Genomic DNA, 18,197 nt, shown 5'->3' with positions numbered 1-18,197 from the left:
TCTAGTGTTTGCTGGGAGAAAGGGAATCTCTGGTAGAACGAGGAGAGGTTCTTTAAATCTTAACTTGGCTACTACCTTTAGACTATTTTAAACTAATAAAAACAGCTATTTTTTTTTGGTGCAATAATAAGTCCTGATTATCATACTGAAAAGTAGCCATTCCCACCAGGGTACAACTTTAAAAAACAATGAAACAAGTACACAAAAACACTCAAGACAAGACTAAACAGAGGTCTCAGGTAAGTATTTTTCAGAAATGTTTTAAGTTCTTAAGTCACACTGATATTAAAGAGTAAGTAGTGGGGTTCCACGTGTTGCTACAACTGTAAGTAACGGACCCATCATTTCTCTTTTCATTCTTAACATCCTGGCATCTTTTTACACTTAGAACTTTAAAGTTTGTTTCAAAGCTCTTTTCAAAATGTCTGCTCTAGTGCACTGATAGTGTAAGGGTTATTGCCCACATTGTCAAACAGGTAACACAGCAATCAAGATCCATGCTGTGGTACTGAACAGAACAGCCAAGCAATCTACACTGGAAGTGAATAGATAATCTGTAAAATATTTAGCAAGTGATTGCTTTGACCTGGGTAAAACAGACAACCAATGTCCCACTCCTAGTCATTATGCATGCATCAGTCCCAATGCTGACAGGGCTGAACAGTAACACTGAACAAGTAACTAAGTCCAGCAAAATGTACTTATTTTAAAACTCATGGTTGCAGATGGTCAAATTAGGTAGGGTAAAATCATTTTATAATACCCTAAAATGGGCTTGTAACCAGGAGGTCCTCGGTTCAAATTCCAGCTCAGCCACTGACTCATTGTGTGACCATGAGCAAGTCACTTAACCTCCTTGTGCTCCGTCTTTCAGGTGAGACATTGCTGTAAATGACTCTACAACTGATGCATAGTTCACACACCCAAGTCTCGTATCTTGTAAAGTGCTTTGTGATGGTGGTCCACTATGAAAGGTCCTATATAAAAAATAAAGATTATTAAGTCGGTTTTACAAAACAGTGACACAGACAAGCAAACAACAGAGCCTCATAACTAAAATCTACATGACGTCTGAGCATGTGCTTTCGTGTTCCTCAAGTACTGTCACGAAGCGCCACAAGCTTCATTTACACCAGCACCTAGCGCATCACTTCCTGCTCTGTCACCGTGACAACCCAGCCTAATGGACAACTCTTTTCACCCACGGCCTACTTAAGGAGAAAGGAAACTCCAGAGAGTAAGAAAAAAAGAGGCCAGCTATTTCTAGCAAGAGGAAAAAACTGTTGTGAACAAACATGTGAATAGAAAAAATCAGCAAGGTAGATTTATTTTTCCATGCGACAGAAGGCTTCACAACTTTGAATATTGAAACATTTAAAAAATACAAATGGTAGGAGCATACATCCTCCACCATGGCTGTGATACATGATTAGCAAGAGATGATTCTCTCAATCTCATCACAATTGCAAACAATGTTCTCTATTCTAGATTTAACACCACACTCAAACTCAAACTGGGACTGCCCATTTGCAGTCTTCATTCCATAACTGGACAACAGACAAAAGATCATCTGTGTGTAGCATGTTTTTGTATAATTGCTGCAGTATTTATCAATGCATTCACCAGTTTCCAGTATTTCCCTGACAGTATATTATATTCACAGAACTCGTGTCCTGCCTACATTTTTTGATTCTGTGGCTTGAGATTTCAAACCTGTCCTCTTTGCATCGGACGCTCACTGGGTAACTTCCAACAGCAGTGTAGAGATGGAGTTCTGCCAGCATGCAATCCTACAGAGTCCCAGTGGAAATCAAACTGATCTCGATGTGCTGCTGATGGAAATGAATTACAAGGTGTCCTCTAACAATACTGCGTCTGTCACCAGCTCACTATTCAACTCAGTCTCTTCCACTCCTGAATCAATAGACTGTATTACTACAAGGCATCCTCTAACAACACCGCGGCTGTCACCAGCTCACTATGCCACCCAGCCTCTTCCACTCCTGAATCAATTAGAGTAATGAGCAATAGAAGAACCTCCAGGCTGTAATCTGTTTAAAATAACTAGAAGGAAAATCAATATACAAAAGCAGATCTGAATTCTAATTTGAATAGCCTACATTATTTAATTAAATTCTACCAAAAAAAAAAAAAAAAGTGTGTGCTGGCCATTGCACACAGCAGTTTCTCAGCCTCCTGGTATCTAAGTTACTCAGGTGAATGCTCGATTGCACACCGATGTTTGGTATCTAAGCTACTAATGATTGATTGCTTTGAAAGCACTGACCTCTAGGGATTGCATCACCTAGCTGTTCTATTCAGTGTTGAGATCTATAAAAGGTCTTTAAATAGCAGTTAGTAAAGGGGCACTGCAGTAACAGACTACTGATTGTTGATGAGTTCTAAACAAATGAAAACCTCCAGTCCTTAACATAACAATACATAAATTAAGATACCAAGTTATCTGGTTATTATCGGGTTACAAAACAGCAAAAATTGCTACAAGTGTCAATATGACATGAGAGAACAGTGCTGCAAGTGTCAATATAACCCACAGACAGACGCTCACAGTCCTAGAACTCTACTTCATAAAACAAAGTGTTAGAATGCTGCATGCTGATTGGTCCATCAGTGTTCCAAGCCATTACAATATCCAACACAATGGCACGATTAGGAACTACTTGGGAGCAAAGGCAGATCACGGCACCTGTACCAACCACATATCACTGTGCCACCAAAATCAAAGAAAACATCTGTGAAAATACCTGCTGTCATGAAAGGTACTGAAGGCATCACTTTTGAATTGCGTCCACTCATGACTATTGATGAATGGTTACAAAATGAAGCTGCATCAATTCATAAAAGCACCTCTCCCAAAACTGAAGAAAAGAAAAAGTTGACTTGTCACATTGAGGTACAACAATGTGACATTGATGTGCTAGAAAAAAACAACTGGAAATGAATACCACAAAACAAACATATTGGGCTGTTAAATGCTTCAATGAATGGCTTTCTGAAAAAGATAAACAATTTGACTTTAAACGAATTACACAAGAACAAGAAGGCGAGCGATACGGAACAAGCAGGTATGTGGAGCTCTGTGCTGGATTAAATACACATATAAATAACCCCCCAGCTAAGTTTATCCTGGAGTTTAATGAGTGACACAGAATTCACAACTTCAGAGAATGTGTTTGTGTGTTCAAAAACAGACAAGAAAGCCGGGATGAAACACAACATCACCTCATAGTACTAGAAATTATTAGACATCAGACCTTGAAATCATTAGACATTCTGATGCCCTAAACCTTGACACAGCTACTGGTCTTGTTAGTAAAGTTTGTCTAGTCACATTTTGGACACAGACGAAAGGAAGGAAACAGACAAATAAAATCTAGCTCCCTTCTTTTGAAAGTAGATGAAAACAGAGCTAAGTATGCCACCATGGCCTCTGATAAAAGTAAAAAAAAAAAAAAAGACAAAAATCCATACAAAAGGGACAAAGAATCTCACCGCGGATTCATGTTTAAAGAGCCTAGAAACCACTTGTGCCCAATAGCTTCCCTGGAGAATTACTTATTAAAACTTCCAGAAAATCAGCCTTCATCCCAACAAAGCAAAAAAGCACCTAAACTCTTGTACTGTTTGGTATGGGCTAGAGCCAATAGGAGTGGGTTACCTAGCAACAATGCTACCTAAAATAAGCAGGAAGGCAGAACCTCACAGATATACACTGATCATACCATCCACAGTACCTTAGTATAAACTGTCCAGCTCTGGATTACAAGCGAGAGAAATAATGTCCATCAGCGGTAACACATCTGAGACCTCCCTGCAGAGTTACTGGCACCCTCGCTGGAAAATAGAAAACTCAGGGGTCACACATCTGAGACCTCCCTGCAGAGTTACTGGCACCCTCGCTGGAAAATAGAAAACTCAGGGGTCACACATCTGAGACCTCCCTGCAGAGTTACTGGCACCCTCGCTGGAAAATAGAAAACTCAGGGGTCACACATCTGAGACCTCCCTGCAGAGTTACTGGCACCCTCGCTGGAAAACAGAAAACTCAGCGGTCACACATCTGAGACCTCCCTGCAGAGTTACTGGCACCCTCGCTGGAAAATAGAAAACTCAGCAGTTACAGATCCGAGACCTCCCTGCAGAGTTACTGGCACCCTCGCTGGAAAATAGAAAACTCAGGGGTCACACATCTGAGACCTCCCTGCAGAGTTACTGGCACCCTCGCTGGAAAATAGAAAACTCAGGGGTCACACATCTGAGACCTCCCTGCAGAGTTACTGGCACCCTCGCTGGAAAATAGAAAACTCAGCGGTCACAGATCCGAGACCTCCCTGCAGAGTTACTGGCACCCTCGCTGGAAAATAGAAAACTCAGCGGTCACACATCTGAGACCTCCCTGCAGAGTTACTGGCACCCTCGCTGGAAAATAGAAAACTCAGCGGTCACACATCTGAGACCTCCCTGCAGAGTTACTGGCACCCTCGCTGGAAAATAGAAAACTCAGGGGTCACACATCTGAGACCTCCCTGCAGAGTTACTGGCACCCTTGCTGGAAAACAGAAAACTCAGCGGTTACAGATCCGAGACTTCCCTGCAGAGTTACTGGCACCCTTGCTGGAAAACAGAAAACTCAGCGGTCACACATCTGAGACCTCCCTGCAGAGTTACTGGCACCCTCGCTGGAAAACAGAAAACTCAGGGGTCACACATCTGAGACCTCCCTGCAGAGTTACTGGCACCCTCGCTGGAAAATAGAAAACTCAGGGGTCACATATCTGAGACCTCCCTGCAGAGTTACTGGCACCCTCGCTGGAAAATAGAAAACTCAGGGGTCACACATCTGAGACCTCCCTGCAGAGTTACTGGCACCCTCGCCTGCAGAGTTACTGGCACCCTCGCTGGAAAACAGAAAACTCAGGGGTCACATATCTGAGACCTCCCTGCAGAGTTACTGGCACCCTCGCTGGAAAATAGAAAACTCAGCGGACACACATCTGAGACCTCCCTGCAGAGTTACTGGCACCCTCGCTGGAAAATAGAAAACTCAGGGGTCACACATCTGATACCTCCCTGCAGTTACTGGCACCCTCGCTGGAAAATAGAAAACTCAGCAGTTACAGATCCGAGACCTCCCTGCAGAGTTACTGGCACCCTCGCTGGAAAATAGAAAGCGCTGGTGCAACATCTTGTCAGGGGAACATTCCACGGCACTGTAGCGCCTGGTGCCTAACAACACACCAAGAAGTGACAATACCCCCTCAAGTGCTTTATTGCTTAAATATGCTGCCTTACTGTTAATACACAAGTTACAAATCCAGCTCTTATTGTTTTCTAATCATGACCAACCTGTATTTAGTCCATGTCATTGTCATTAAAAAAAGAGGGGCAAGGTTGATGAAGAGAATACTTAAGTTGCTGTGGTACGTGGCCAATTGTGATGTCACCACTTTGAATGGACTTTGTAGTTGAATGGAATTCCGAGAGGTGCCTCAGATAGGATTTTGACTACAGCAAACATTTCTATATGACCACAATATGGCAGCCATAGTAGATGACAGGTCAATGTGAAGGGGGCAGTTAGATTTTGCAAAGAGTTTCCATAGTACTGAAAATATGAAGTTGCCATGTGAAAGGGTTTGAGAGTAGAGGCAGCTCCCTCATTGTTACCCTAATTATTACGATCGGTCTGTATTTGAAGCAATGCAACAATTTTATTAATAGAGATTTGGCACTGGGATCCTGGGAACAGATTGTGTGCTTCCTCTTCCCTCTGCACTGCGCAGTGCTCATCTGCCACACTCTGTACTGATCTCTCTGGTGACAGGTCCACAGGCCCCGCCGTGTCTCAGCTTTGTCAGCAGGGTTCGCATTTCATTTATAGCTGCAGGGTCTGGGGGAGGTGGTTTCAATGCCTGATTCTGACGCACGTTGACATTGTTGTTGGATTACTGCACTGCAGCCTACATCCACACTGGTGAAGGCAGCCATACAATTCAAACATCATTGTGCACAGGGAGATTATTCCAGTTCTAGATGCACACCCAGGCATCACGTCTATACCCCTGTCCTCAAGCTGTTTGATATCATTAATGATACTGTGAGAAACACCCCTTCAAACTGGGTTAAATACTTTGAGAAACAGCCCTTCAAACTGGGTTAGATACTGTGACAAATACCCCTTCAAACTGGGTTAGATACTATAAGAAACACCCCCTCAAACTGGGTTAGATACTGTGAGGGATACCCCTTCAAACTGGGTTAGACACTGTGAAACACCCCTTCAAATTGGGTTAGACACTGTGGAAACACCCCTTCAAACTGGGTTAGATACTGTGAGGGATACCCCTTCAAACTGGGTTAGACACTGTGAGAAACACCCCTTCAAATTGGGTTAGACACTGTGGAAACACCCCTTCAAACTGGGTTAGATACTGTGAGGGACACCCCTTCAAACTGGGTTAGATACTGTGAAACACCCCTTCAAACTGGGTTAGATACTGTGAGGGACACTCCTTCAAACTGGGTTAATGATACTGTGAGAAACACCCCTTCAAACTGGGTTAGACACTGTGAGAAACACCCCTTCAAACTGGGTTAGACACTGTGAAACACCCCTTCAAACTGGGTTAGACACTGTGAAACACCCCTTCAAACTGGGTTAGATACTGTGAAACACCCCTTCAAACTGGGTTAATGATACTGTGAGAAACACCCCTTCAAACTGGGTTAATGATACTGTGAGAAACACCCCTTCAAACTGGGTTAATGATACTGTGAGAAACACCCCTTCAAACTGGGTTAATAATACTGTGAGAAACACCCCTTCAAACTGGGTTAGATACTGTGAGAAACACCCCTTCAAACTGGGTTAAGATACTGTGAGAAACACCCCTTCAAACTGGGTTAGATACTGTGAGGGACACCCCTTCAAACTGGGTTAGATACTGTGGAAACACCCCTTCAAACTGGGTTAGATACTGTGAGGGACACCCTTTAAACTGGGTTAGATACTGTGAAACACCCCTTCAAACTGGGTTAATGATACTGTGAGAAGCAGCCCTTCAAACTGGGTTAATGATACTGTGAGAAACACCCCTTCAAACTGGGTTAATGATACTGTGAGGGACACCCCTTCAAACTGGGTTAGATACTGTGAAACACCCCTTCAAACTGGGTTAGATACTGTGAGGGACACCCCTTCAAACTGGGTTAGATACCGTGAGGGACACCCCTTCAAACTGGGTTAGACACTGTAAGAAACACTCCTTCAAACTGGGTTAGATACCGTGAGGGACACCCCTTCAAACTGGGTTAGACACTGTAAGAAACACTCCTTCAAACTGGGTTAGACACTGTGAGAAACACCCTTTCAAACTGGGTTAGACACTGTGAGAAACACTCCTTCAAACTGGGTTAGACACTGTGAGAAACACCCTTTCAAACTGGGTTAGACACTGTGAAACACCCCTTCAAACTGGGTTAGATACTGTGGAAACACCCCTTCAAACTGGGTTAGATACTGTGAGGGACACCCCTTCAAATTGGGTTAATGATACTGTGAGAAACACCCCTTCAAACTGGGTTAGATACTGTGAGGGACACCCCTTCAAACTGGGTTAGATACTGTGGAAACACCCCTTCAAACTGGGTTAGATACTGTGAAACACCCCTTCAAACTGGGTTAATGATACTGTGAGAAACACCCCTTCAAACTGGGTTAATGATACTGTGAGAAACAGCCCTTCAAACTGGGTTAATGATACTGTGAGAAACAGCCCTTCAAACTGGGTCAGACACTGTGAGGGACACCCCTTCAAACTGGGTTAGACACTGAGAAACACCACTTCAAACTGGGTTAGATACTGTGAGAAACATCTCTTCAGACTGGGTTAAATGTCAGTATTTATTTAAGATGCTTTAAATCTAGCCATGTCAAAAAATGAATGTGTCTGCGATACAATCGTTCATGGTGCACTGTAATTATTCTACAAATGAGGATGCCTGCACAACCCAAAGGTCCGTCCTCATGAATGAAATAAACAAACACAATGTATGGTAAAGAATTTGGAAAACTAGTTTCCTTGGATCAAGCTCCTAATTTGGAACTGTGGCGCCTGTCGTTTTCCCGTTGGATTTCAATGAATACAAGAGAGATTCCAAAATGAGATTCCCCCCCCCCCCCCTCCCCTTTCTACTGTCCAGCACAGCTTCCCAGAATCCCCCTCCTTCACATCCAGGAATCCATTGAGGGAAGCCCGAGGGAGGCCCAGCACACAGAAGTTTAAAAGCTTAGTGGAGTTCTGATTTGTTGCAATTACTTGTCCTAGCAGCTGTAAAAAGAAGATGCCCTAAAAATGAGATTGGGCTGTGGTTTTAGATTTGATTTTCAAACTAGCACTGGTTTTTGCAAACAAACAAATGATGCATCCCCAGGTACTACGTCAGGTCTTTATTGCCCAGAAACCAATGTAGTGTGCCGTTAGATTTTGCCTGAGGACGTTCTGTTTTTAAATAAATGGTTTCTGAGATATTAGCAGTGGTAGGTGCAGCAAAATAAGAGGCTGACGGAATCCAGGTGGACTCCCCAGTGCTGGAAAATACACTAACAAAGTCTAGCTGTTACATTGTGTACCCAGCATATTATACATTTTGATAGGATGTAAGGTGGGTCTTAGCCAAGGACGGTTTACTTGGTGCCATGACCAGGTGCTGCGATGTTTGGCCTTATCATTGGAAGACAAGCGTAACCTGACCAATAAGTTGTCACCAGTTCCATCAAAGAATTATACACAAAAGACAATATTCATCCATCCAGGAGAGCAACCACCAAGAAAAGGTGTTAAAATCAAACCTCGCCCAGGATAAATGGAAGCTGCTAGAGACTGGAAGATGCTGGCAGATGTTGGTCAATGGCTTATTTTTCCACCTGAGATTGCCACCACTAACCTTCGACCAGACATTGTCTTGTGGTCTGGATCAGCTCGCCTTGTTCATCTGGAAGAGTTAACAGTGCCATGGGAAGGTGTTGTGGATGAGGCGTATGAAAGGAAGAAACTTTGGTTTGCTCAACTAGCTGCTGAAGCGGAACAGCAAGGATGGAAAGTCCGAGTTTACCAAGTGGAGGTGGGTTGTCGAGGATTTGTGGCACACTCTACAACTCGGTTTCTCAGAGACGTCGGGTTCAGTGGCCAAGAGTTGCGTCGCACAGTGAAGAACTTATCTGAAGCAGCAGAAAGGAGAAGCAACTGGCTGTGGTTGAGACTGAAAGATTCTGGATGGGGATCTCAAGCACAATAGAAAGAAAGCAACGCTGATGTACAGGTAAGTAAGCTGGGCTGAGCTGAGTGGGGAATGGAGGGGGGCGATGCTGGGACGCCAGAATCACTGTTGAGACCTCTTGAGGTGTCGTGGGCTAGTCGACGAAACATGGAGGATGGAAGGTGCCCACTTGAAGACCCCAGAGATGTACCCTACTTAGCTCAATCAAGATGGTTGTCATGCTGATGCACTGGGGAGACCGCAGTGGGTTGATCCCCGGAGCCAGCATCGCAGCTGTTGTATGTGCCGATGTGCTAGGGAGGCAAAATGAGCTGATCCCTGGAGCCAGCATTACACTTCAGCAATCAACACCAGATAGAAGGATATTTACATCATCAGATGGAAAACAACGCAAATGGATGGAGACGCAGATGGATCACATTAGTTTACTGCAAAGTCTTAGTTATCTTGGTGCTTATCTTGGTGAGAGCCGAGTTCAAATCAGCATGAAGTTAAACATCTACTCTCATGTAATGGAAATCAAATCTAGAAAAGACAACCACTATAGAAAGCAATCAGAGCACACACGACTGGTCTGGTGAGCATTCTATTAATGATTCCCATGTTCTACAGAAACGCATCCGCTTCTCAGGATCCAGTGTCGGGTTTCTCAATAAATCACTACATTACCTCCCGTTCTGCTTCTGCTACCAACTTGTTATTAATAATTGAAACCAAGTCATTTTTTAATGGATTTTATTCAACTCAATTAAACTTCAGTCTCTTTTTTATTTATTTATTTTTTACTTTAAGCACTGAAAGCAATCAGTGTAATTAGCAGGTTTTATTTAAAGCAGATAAACGGTGTAGTCTTGTGGGGCAAGAGAAGAATGTTCACATCTTTTCAAAAAGCCACAGGCAGCTAGAGGAAATGAGAATGAGTGGACTCACCATGAAGGACTGTTTTAAAAAGCTCCTTGAAGTTCGCTCATCCTAGATGCATCGTTCTAAAATCCTGAACAATCAGATCCTGCCAGTGTTTCCTGTATCTGATCAGACATGTACACAGTAGAAAGGAAGTAGAAAGTAGAAAGCAGAGATGAGGCTTTGACACTGTGGTGCAGGCAGCTTTGCAAAAACGCTGTCAGGAAAGGGTGCAGCACAACCGATCAAGTAAGAAGCCAATATCTCAAAGCATGAGGTCTTAATCACTGGAAACTAAAAACTTACACGACCCCCTTATGGTGGAAATCTTAGGTCACAGGTCAAAGTGAAGGGTGCTGTTAGATTTATTACAAGGAGTTTTCACAACACTAAGTTGTTAGCTCTCATGGCTCCTTACAGGGATGCTTATTGATCGACAATATCACAATAACAGGTTATTGTTTCAATCCTAATAAGGACTAAAAAGAAAATGACCAGGCTAAATTGAATGAGCTTGCACATACACCAGTCAGCACTGCCAGGTTCAAAGCGACAGTATTAAAGCTGTTTTTATTGCCAAATTAACTGTAAATCACATTCTAGCAAGCACAGACTCTCTGTCTCCCGCACAGCTCAAGATCAATAAGTAATAAACATCTTCTGTTAAGCAGCTTCAAATTATCTTTACCTGTGTGATCGTCTATATCAACAAGAGCATCCGAATTACAATTGAGCTGCGCCTGGTGAAATGTGACACAGTGAGCAGGCAGGCAGCTGTGTTCATTACCATTGTTGATCTTGTTAAAAACTAAACTGGGGAAAAACACTATAAGGTAGTTCTAGTGGTGACAGGTAGAACTCCCAGCTCAGCTGAATGGTAGCGTGTTTACAGCACAGCACAGTACGTTATTTATGTATGTATTACGAAACTTTGTGTTTGCATCACTTATAGTAGTTAGGGTCCTTTGTTTAATCCATTCATTTTTTGGATTAATTAACTAACCCTGATGGCAAAGGAATGACTGCTGTTACATGGCTTGTGGGATTACTAATCATATCGTGAACCATGCAGTATCTGGTGTATATAACGCCTCACTCATTTCCCTTCTAAAACTCAAAATCAGTGAATCGGTGAAACATTTCAGCAATATCGGAGCTCTCCGTATGGTGAAAAGTTACACAACCGCAACCTACACTGCAGTATGATGGCCATGTGTAGAATTGTGAGCTGAAGCCTTCATTATTATTCATCTGAAGCCATAAGTCAGAAACAAGTCAAGCAGCATGACCTCATGAAAGCCTAAACAAGTTTCACCACAATTAGATGTGCTGTTCTATATATCTAAAAATGTAGTTGTTGCACAAAAACACCTTTATTAAATCCCTATCTCTAGGGATAGACACCCACCACATGTGCATTCATGCCAGTTTTAATCAATCATTCACCTTCTAGATGATCCTTAGTATGTCAACCAACACACTTTTCAACCACATTCTCCAAAAGATGATGCAGCTCCCTTTGAAGAACTCCACCAGACCGGGCTATCAAAAACCAGTCTAGCTTCCCTTATCAAAAACCCAAGACTCACCCCTGCATTTCACAGTCCACAAGAATACGGACAAGTATCCCAGTCACAGCCACCAGGATAGGGTAGTGATCCACGCTCTCCAGTCCTGACAATCAAACACAGGCAAATGTATTGCTAGGTACTGAGATCCCAAGTCAACAACAGGCATGACTGACAACGTTTCACTTGCTGTGAACCAGTCTGTCATATGTTAATCTAAAAGATGAGTGCTTTATTACAGCTTTTTTTGAGGCTCTGAAAAATAAATGCATAAAAAGAAGCAAGCCTAGTATTTTCCTATTAGAGTAAATGAGCTTCAAAAACCAGAACTGTAAAAATACTGAACCCCAGCCTTTCCTGCAAGGGACCGAGTCTGCCTTTGAGGAAATGCAAAGGTGTAGTTCTGTAACACTAACAAACACCAGTAAACTAATAACACTAGTAAACTTATAACTCTGCCTGGCGCGATGCGGCTCTCGCAGTGCGTGCCGGGATGCTGGAAAGGTACAGTACCTGGCAGACGCAAGTTGACAACCCGGTCAAACAGATTCCTCTCTGCGGTGACCCTGTTCAGAACTTGGTTGAGCAGCTGAGGGGGAGGGACAGGGACAGAAGGACAATGTTAACAAGCAGGCTGGACATACAGGAACTCTCACTGCCTCTCCATACACTGCTTCACTCAGAAGGCCAGTTAAAGCAGGATCCACAATACAAACTCGGAGAGGCCATCGAAGCTAGTTAGATATCCACAATACATTTCCGTTCCCTATGGACATGAATATGACCAGAGAATACTTTGCCTCTAATATATATATATATATATATATATATATATATATATATATATATATATATATATATATATATATAGGAAATTTATATAATTTGAAGCATGTGGCTTGTTTTGATCTTTATTAGCATATTATATTTCCTTCTACATTCCTTGTATGAAATGTTCCCCTTTATACGATTCATTTTTATAATGATTGTTTTTTGGATGAAATAAAATAAAAGGTTTGTAAAAACATGCAGTGTGGCACAGCAAACACTCTGCACACCTAATTTCCCTAACAGTCCCTTTGTAAGAGCACTAACCATCCCTCAATCCCTGGTGTTTACAGAATAGTTCAGCATGGTTATCTATTTAAAAGCGAAGGATTGAATTATCTTTTGAGACGTTTCTTGATTGGGAAAGTCGTTAAACAATTTCAGACTTCATTATCCAAACGCCCGCTGGTCCTAATTCATTTGGATAATAGGTTTTCAAAGTCATCTGCAGAACTAGAATTTGACAGCATCACATTATGTATATCCCTCTTCAGTTGCTACTGTTTGTGAAATCCCATCACACCGGGGTGAGCTCTCTTACTGTGTGAAATCCCATCACACCGGGGTGAGCTCTCTTACTGTGTGAAATCCCATCACACCGGGGTGAGCTCTCTTACTGTGTGAAATCCCATCACACCGGGGTGAGCTCTCTTACTGTGTGAAATCCCATCACACTGGGGTGAGCTCTCTTACTGTGTGAAATCTCATCACACCGGGGTGAGCTCTCTTACTGTGTGAAATCCCATCACACCGGGGTGAGCTCTCTTACTGTGTGAAATCTCATCACACCGGGGTGAGCTCTCTTACTGTGTGAAATCCCATCACACCGGGGTGAGCTCTCTTATTGTTGATCAATAATTGAATGTCATGTGCTTGTAAAATACTTTTACATGAATTGAACTTTCTATTCGTGTGGCATTCAAGGGGTTATAGATCTAACCCGTGTCAGATCCATAGACCGCCACTGTGTTTCTATTGACTTCAATAAGGATATCAAATCAAATCAGGTGGGAAAACCTCACTGCGATTTCTATAGTTAAAGTAACTAGAGCTGACAAAACAATTCCACAAATACTCCTGTTGTGAACTTCCATTCATTGTAAGGGTTCCATTGAGAAAGAAATACACCTTACAGTAGATGTGTCTGTATTGCAAAACATGATATATGGTACTATACAAGGTTCAAATCTGTTCTATTCCTGTCATTAACCAATCAGCTGCTTCCCCTATTGACGGGCATCCTTTGCAACCAGTAACATGCTTTGACCCAGAACACACTGATGAAATAACCTAGGAAGTGCAAATGTAAGACATCCTGAGAATAGGACATGTTAACTGTGAACTTTCTTTAACCTAAAGTAGTAGCAGATCTTGTGTGTTGCAATGAAAATGCATGTTTGCTATAGCGTGTTCCTTTCAAAACTACACATGGCAGTGTAACACAGTTCGATGTCTGGAATTATTGTGTTAGCTGCAATGACAAGGCTGGTGGCATCTCTACACACTACCCTCCACAAGCATAGAGACAAAAGAATGCATGCAGAAAGACTAGGGCTGGGGAAATGTTCTGCTTGATTATTAAATACTACAGTATATCAATAATAAGCAAGAAGTCCCATGAGTGCAGTGGCATCCCCGATGCTCTCTGTTCACTAGTGCAGAAGGATTGGGTGGGTCATTTGTTTTTAATTTGACCTCAAAAAATGTCTTTCTGTGACAATGACTGCAAATACAGGCATCACACTAACTCTGGTGTCAGTCCAGGCAGACACAGAGACCCATCAAAGAACAAATATCCCTCCGTCATTGTGCATTGGTAGTAAATGGCTCTTAGTGGGGTAAGAATAGGTACCCATGTCCAAACCCTAGTTGTTGTGCATTTATTCCTCAGTTCCAGTCCTGGTGAAGAGTAGTTTATAAATCTGAACCCCTCTCTGTGCTGTATATTCCCTGTGGATGGATTGACAGACAGGCAAAAAGACAGACAGATTCCAGCGCCGTCAGTCCATCACCTGTCAGAAACACTGAGCTGATGGTCCTTTACTAAATGACAAAGAAGAAAGGTAGTGCTCTGAAGTTCTGAATCAGCTTTTTAAAATTTTTTTTATTTTTATTATCCAAGCACAGTGTGTTCCCAAGGGAGCGGAGAGTTGGCAGGGAATGAGAGAGCTGCCAGCAGCATTACAGGAAGGCCGTCAATCATAGCGCATTAGGAGGAGCAGTGGGTGCCTTACTAACACACACACACTTTCTCTCTCACACACACACAAACACACACACACACACACTGAGAGTGAGAGAGACTCATGTTCACTTGAAGTGACAGAGAGTGGTGTTTTGTGGGACAGTACAATCTCTCACTCTCTCACACACACAGACACACACTTTGTCACACACACACTCTCTCTCTCTCTCTCTCTCTCTCTCTCTCTCTCTCTCTCTCTCTCTCTCTCTCTCTCTCTCTCTCTCTCTCTCTCTCTCTCTCTCTCTCTCTCTCTCTCTCACACACAGATACTTCAAATGGGGGGCCACTGCACTCATGAGACTCACTTACTTTTTTGAAGAGAAAAAAACTATGATCTATCATAAAATATTTCAGGGATACCAAGACATTTAATATTCCCAGTAAAGCTCACAAACAGGTAAAGACAGCTATGGAGAAGAGCCTCCCTAGCTCGTGTTGGCTGTGCTGTGAGTTCCCACCTGTGCGAGGCGGCGCAGCAGCAGCTCTGCGGAGGGGCGAGTCCAGTCCAGGAAGATCTCGGGGACGAGGGTGACTGTCATCTCCAGCACCCGCAGAAGACTGACGGACAGGTCGAAGCACGTCGCACACACCTTGAGCTGCCGTGTGTCCACGAAGTTCCTCTCGGGCCGCTCTGCTGCCTGCTGGATCTGAAGAGCAAAGGACCGGTCAGGACACTGACACACTGCCTTTCAACTACACATACAAACACATACACACACAGCACTCCCACAGCCTGTCAACAGCTCATACATCTCTCTCAGACACACACACACTGCACTCCCACAGCTTGTCAACAACTCACACATCTCTCAGACACACAGCACTGCCACAGCCTGTTAACAACTCACACATTGCTCACACACACACACTGCACTCCCACATCCTGTTGACAACTCACACAGCACTCCTACAGCCTGTCAACAACTCACACAGCGCTCAGACACACAGCACTCCCCACAGCCTGTCAACAGCTCACACCATCTCTCACACACACTGCACTCACACATCCTGTCAACAACTCACACAGCGCTCACACACACAGCACTCCCACAGCTCCAACAACTCACATACAAAGTGCTAACACAGCTCACACAGCGCTCAGACACACACACACACAGCCTATCAAGTACACACACAAAGTGCTAACCAAGCCTATCAACTACATACACACAAACACAGCGCTCACACAGCCTGTCAACAACTCACACAGCACTCCCACAGCCTGTCAATAACTCACACAGCACTCCCCACAGCCTGTCAATAGCTCACACACACAGCCTATCAACTACACACACACACACAAAAAGCACTCACACAGCCTATCAACACACACATACACACACAGCACTCACACAGCCTGTCAACTACCCCCCCCCCCCACACACACCAGCTACTCATCCCTTTCTATAAAGATGAGTCGAGTCCAATTTGTGAAGGAGTCAATGGTAGACTACTAGTAACCAAACCAATGATTTTTTCCTTTTCATGCTAGATCAGAACTACACTGCCCCCAGCCCGAGCGCCCCCCTCCCCCATACCTCCTGGATCATTCCGATGAACTCGGAGAAGGCCCAGTTGAGCTGATTGAGGACGCTGTTGAGGAAGCTGGCTGCCATCTCCTTGTCTCTGCTCAGGAGGTCTGCCATGTGCTTCTGGAGCAAGATAGAGGGGCAGGGCTCTGGAACAATCACAAAGCACATGGTCAGCACAGGACACAGTGGGCAAACTCAAGGATGGGATACAAAGTTTGTACACGATGTTTGCTCCTTCATTGCAGCAACTCTCCACACATGCTAAGGAAAACTGAAGGCCAGTGGTAGCCCTCCAATCCCCAAGCCAATTGCCTCTTTATACCCAGGAGCTCCACAACAGGTACTTATGAACGACCGGCCCTTGGAGGACAAAGACCAGCCCTGAAAGTGTCTGCTTTGAGCTCAGCTGGCGCCTGACCAGTAGGGTTTGCTATTGCACAGCAAGGGGACTCCATTCTGTATAAAAACGTAAATTCCCAACAACCCTTTGGAATGAGATTGACAGTGCACAGGTCCAACATAAAGCAGAAGTAGCAAACTAAGACAGAAGCATTAGGGGTTACAACAAATAAAAATGAACATACATGTAGGGCACCAAATGGTCATAAATACCAAAACAAGTGTCACTCTCTCAAACAGATGAGATGTGATGAAAGGGTTAAGCTGAGAGACCACCATGTAGCTCCCTTTTAAAAGACTATTAATTTAATTAGCTCTTGCTTCCACTGTCACAAAGTCATCCAGTTCCCCAGCAGACAGCTCCTGTGCATCGGCCCCTTATCGGTTATACCAGAGATAACAGAAAGGCAGACGGCGAATTCCAAGCTCATCTTCCTGAAAACAATTAAGTCGCAGTTATGCTCTGTTAAAGAAGGGTGACCTTTAGTTTAATTAGGGGCTGCATGTGCTCTTGTGCTGATAATCCCCTTCTGGGACATTAGAGTAGGAACTGAAAAGTGTAATCAGCTGAAACGGCGACGGGACTGTGTTTGTTTGATGTTTTTAGAAGCTAATAGGAAGGAGAGGACAGAGGCCCACTGCTAATAGACAATATAAAAGGATATTTCCAGTCTGTGGGGTTTGATGAGTCGATAATATACAAGAGAACAGAGGGTTGGGGAGTGTTATATTCCACACTATCTTACATGTTTATGTTTTACACAACTGCATTTGAAACAAAAACCATTACAGAAGTACTTCAACTTTTTAGACAAATGTTTTGGCTATTAAAAGTACTACCCTTTAAAAATAAGTAAATAAATAAATAAATAAATTCTTCAAGTCCAAATGTCTTCTGAATTCATAACATTGGCTGCTCAAATCCAACCTGTTCAATCAGAAACATTTCACTGGGATGGGAAGACCCAAAGCATAACCGATGTGAAAAGCTGAAAAAGATATCGCAGGAATACGTACAACAAATCAGAAAGCTATGGAAAGTAATGCATTGTGTTTTAAACCCTACAGCCTGTTCAGCAACACTTTAACTAGATACATAAACAGACTGAAGACAGACAGATACCCGGCATGCTCAGTCAGGAAAGACAGACAGAGTAAAGCAGACAAACAGATATGCAAGTAGATAGTAAACATAACGACTGTGTGTTTCAGACTGCAGCAGAACCAAAATGCACCAAAGAACAAACAACAGAGCAGTGGCTTGTTCTAGAGAGCGTATATTATACTAAAAATGGACACTAGACAAGTGGCAGGAGCAATTAAGCGTGAGCCACTTCTCTGGGCAATCAAAAAGACAATTGGGATAGATGTACAAAAGCAAACAAACAGCCCACCCCAAGTGGTACTGCATTGATTCATCTG

At 43.4% G+C, this 18,197-nt stretch overlaps 1 protein-coding gene across 2 annotated transcripts in view; it reads right to left on the bottom strand.

Moving 5' to 3' along the window:
* LOC121297967 (E3 ubiquitin-protein ligase RNF123) overlaps positions 1 to 18,197 on the bottom strand; it is a 159,067-nt gene that overhangs the window by 86,321 nt on the left and 54,549 nt on the right. For both annotated transcript variants that reach the window (XM_041224620.1, XM_041224621.1), the window contains exons 32-35: positions 16,383 to 16,522; positions 15,303 to 15,491; positions 12,285 to 12,360; positions 11,793 to 11,877 (exon numbers count right to left, since the gene is read on the bottom strand). In XM_041224620.1, coding sequence (XP_041080554.1) covers positions 11,793 to 11,877; positions 12,285 to 12,360; positions 15,303 to 15,491; positions 16,383 to 16,522 — 490 coding nt within the window. The remainder of the gene's footprint in view (positions 1 to 11,792; positions 11,878 to 12,284; positions 12,361 to 15,302; positions 15,492 to 16,382; positions 16,523 to 18,197) is intronic.

Source organism: Polyodon spathula, chromosome 23, assembly GCF_017654505.1.
Source record: "Polyodon spathula isolate WHYD16114869_AA chromosome 23, ASM1765450v1, whole genome shotgun sequence".
In the NCBI taxonomy this organism is placed as follows: domain Eukaryota; kingdom Metazoa; phylum Chordata; class Actinopteri; order Acipenseriformes; family Polyodontidae; genus Polyodon; species Polyodon spathula.
Note: the sequence above shows the minus strand (reverse complement) of the source record. Positions and strands in the feature narration are given on the sequence as shown.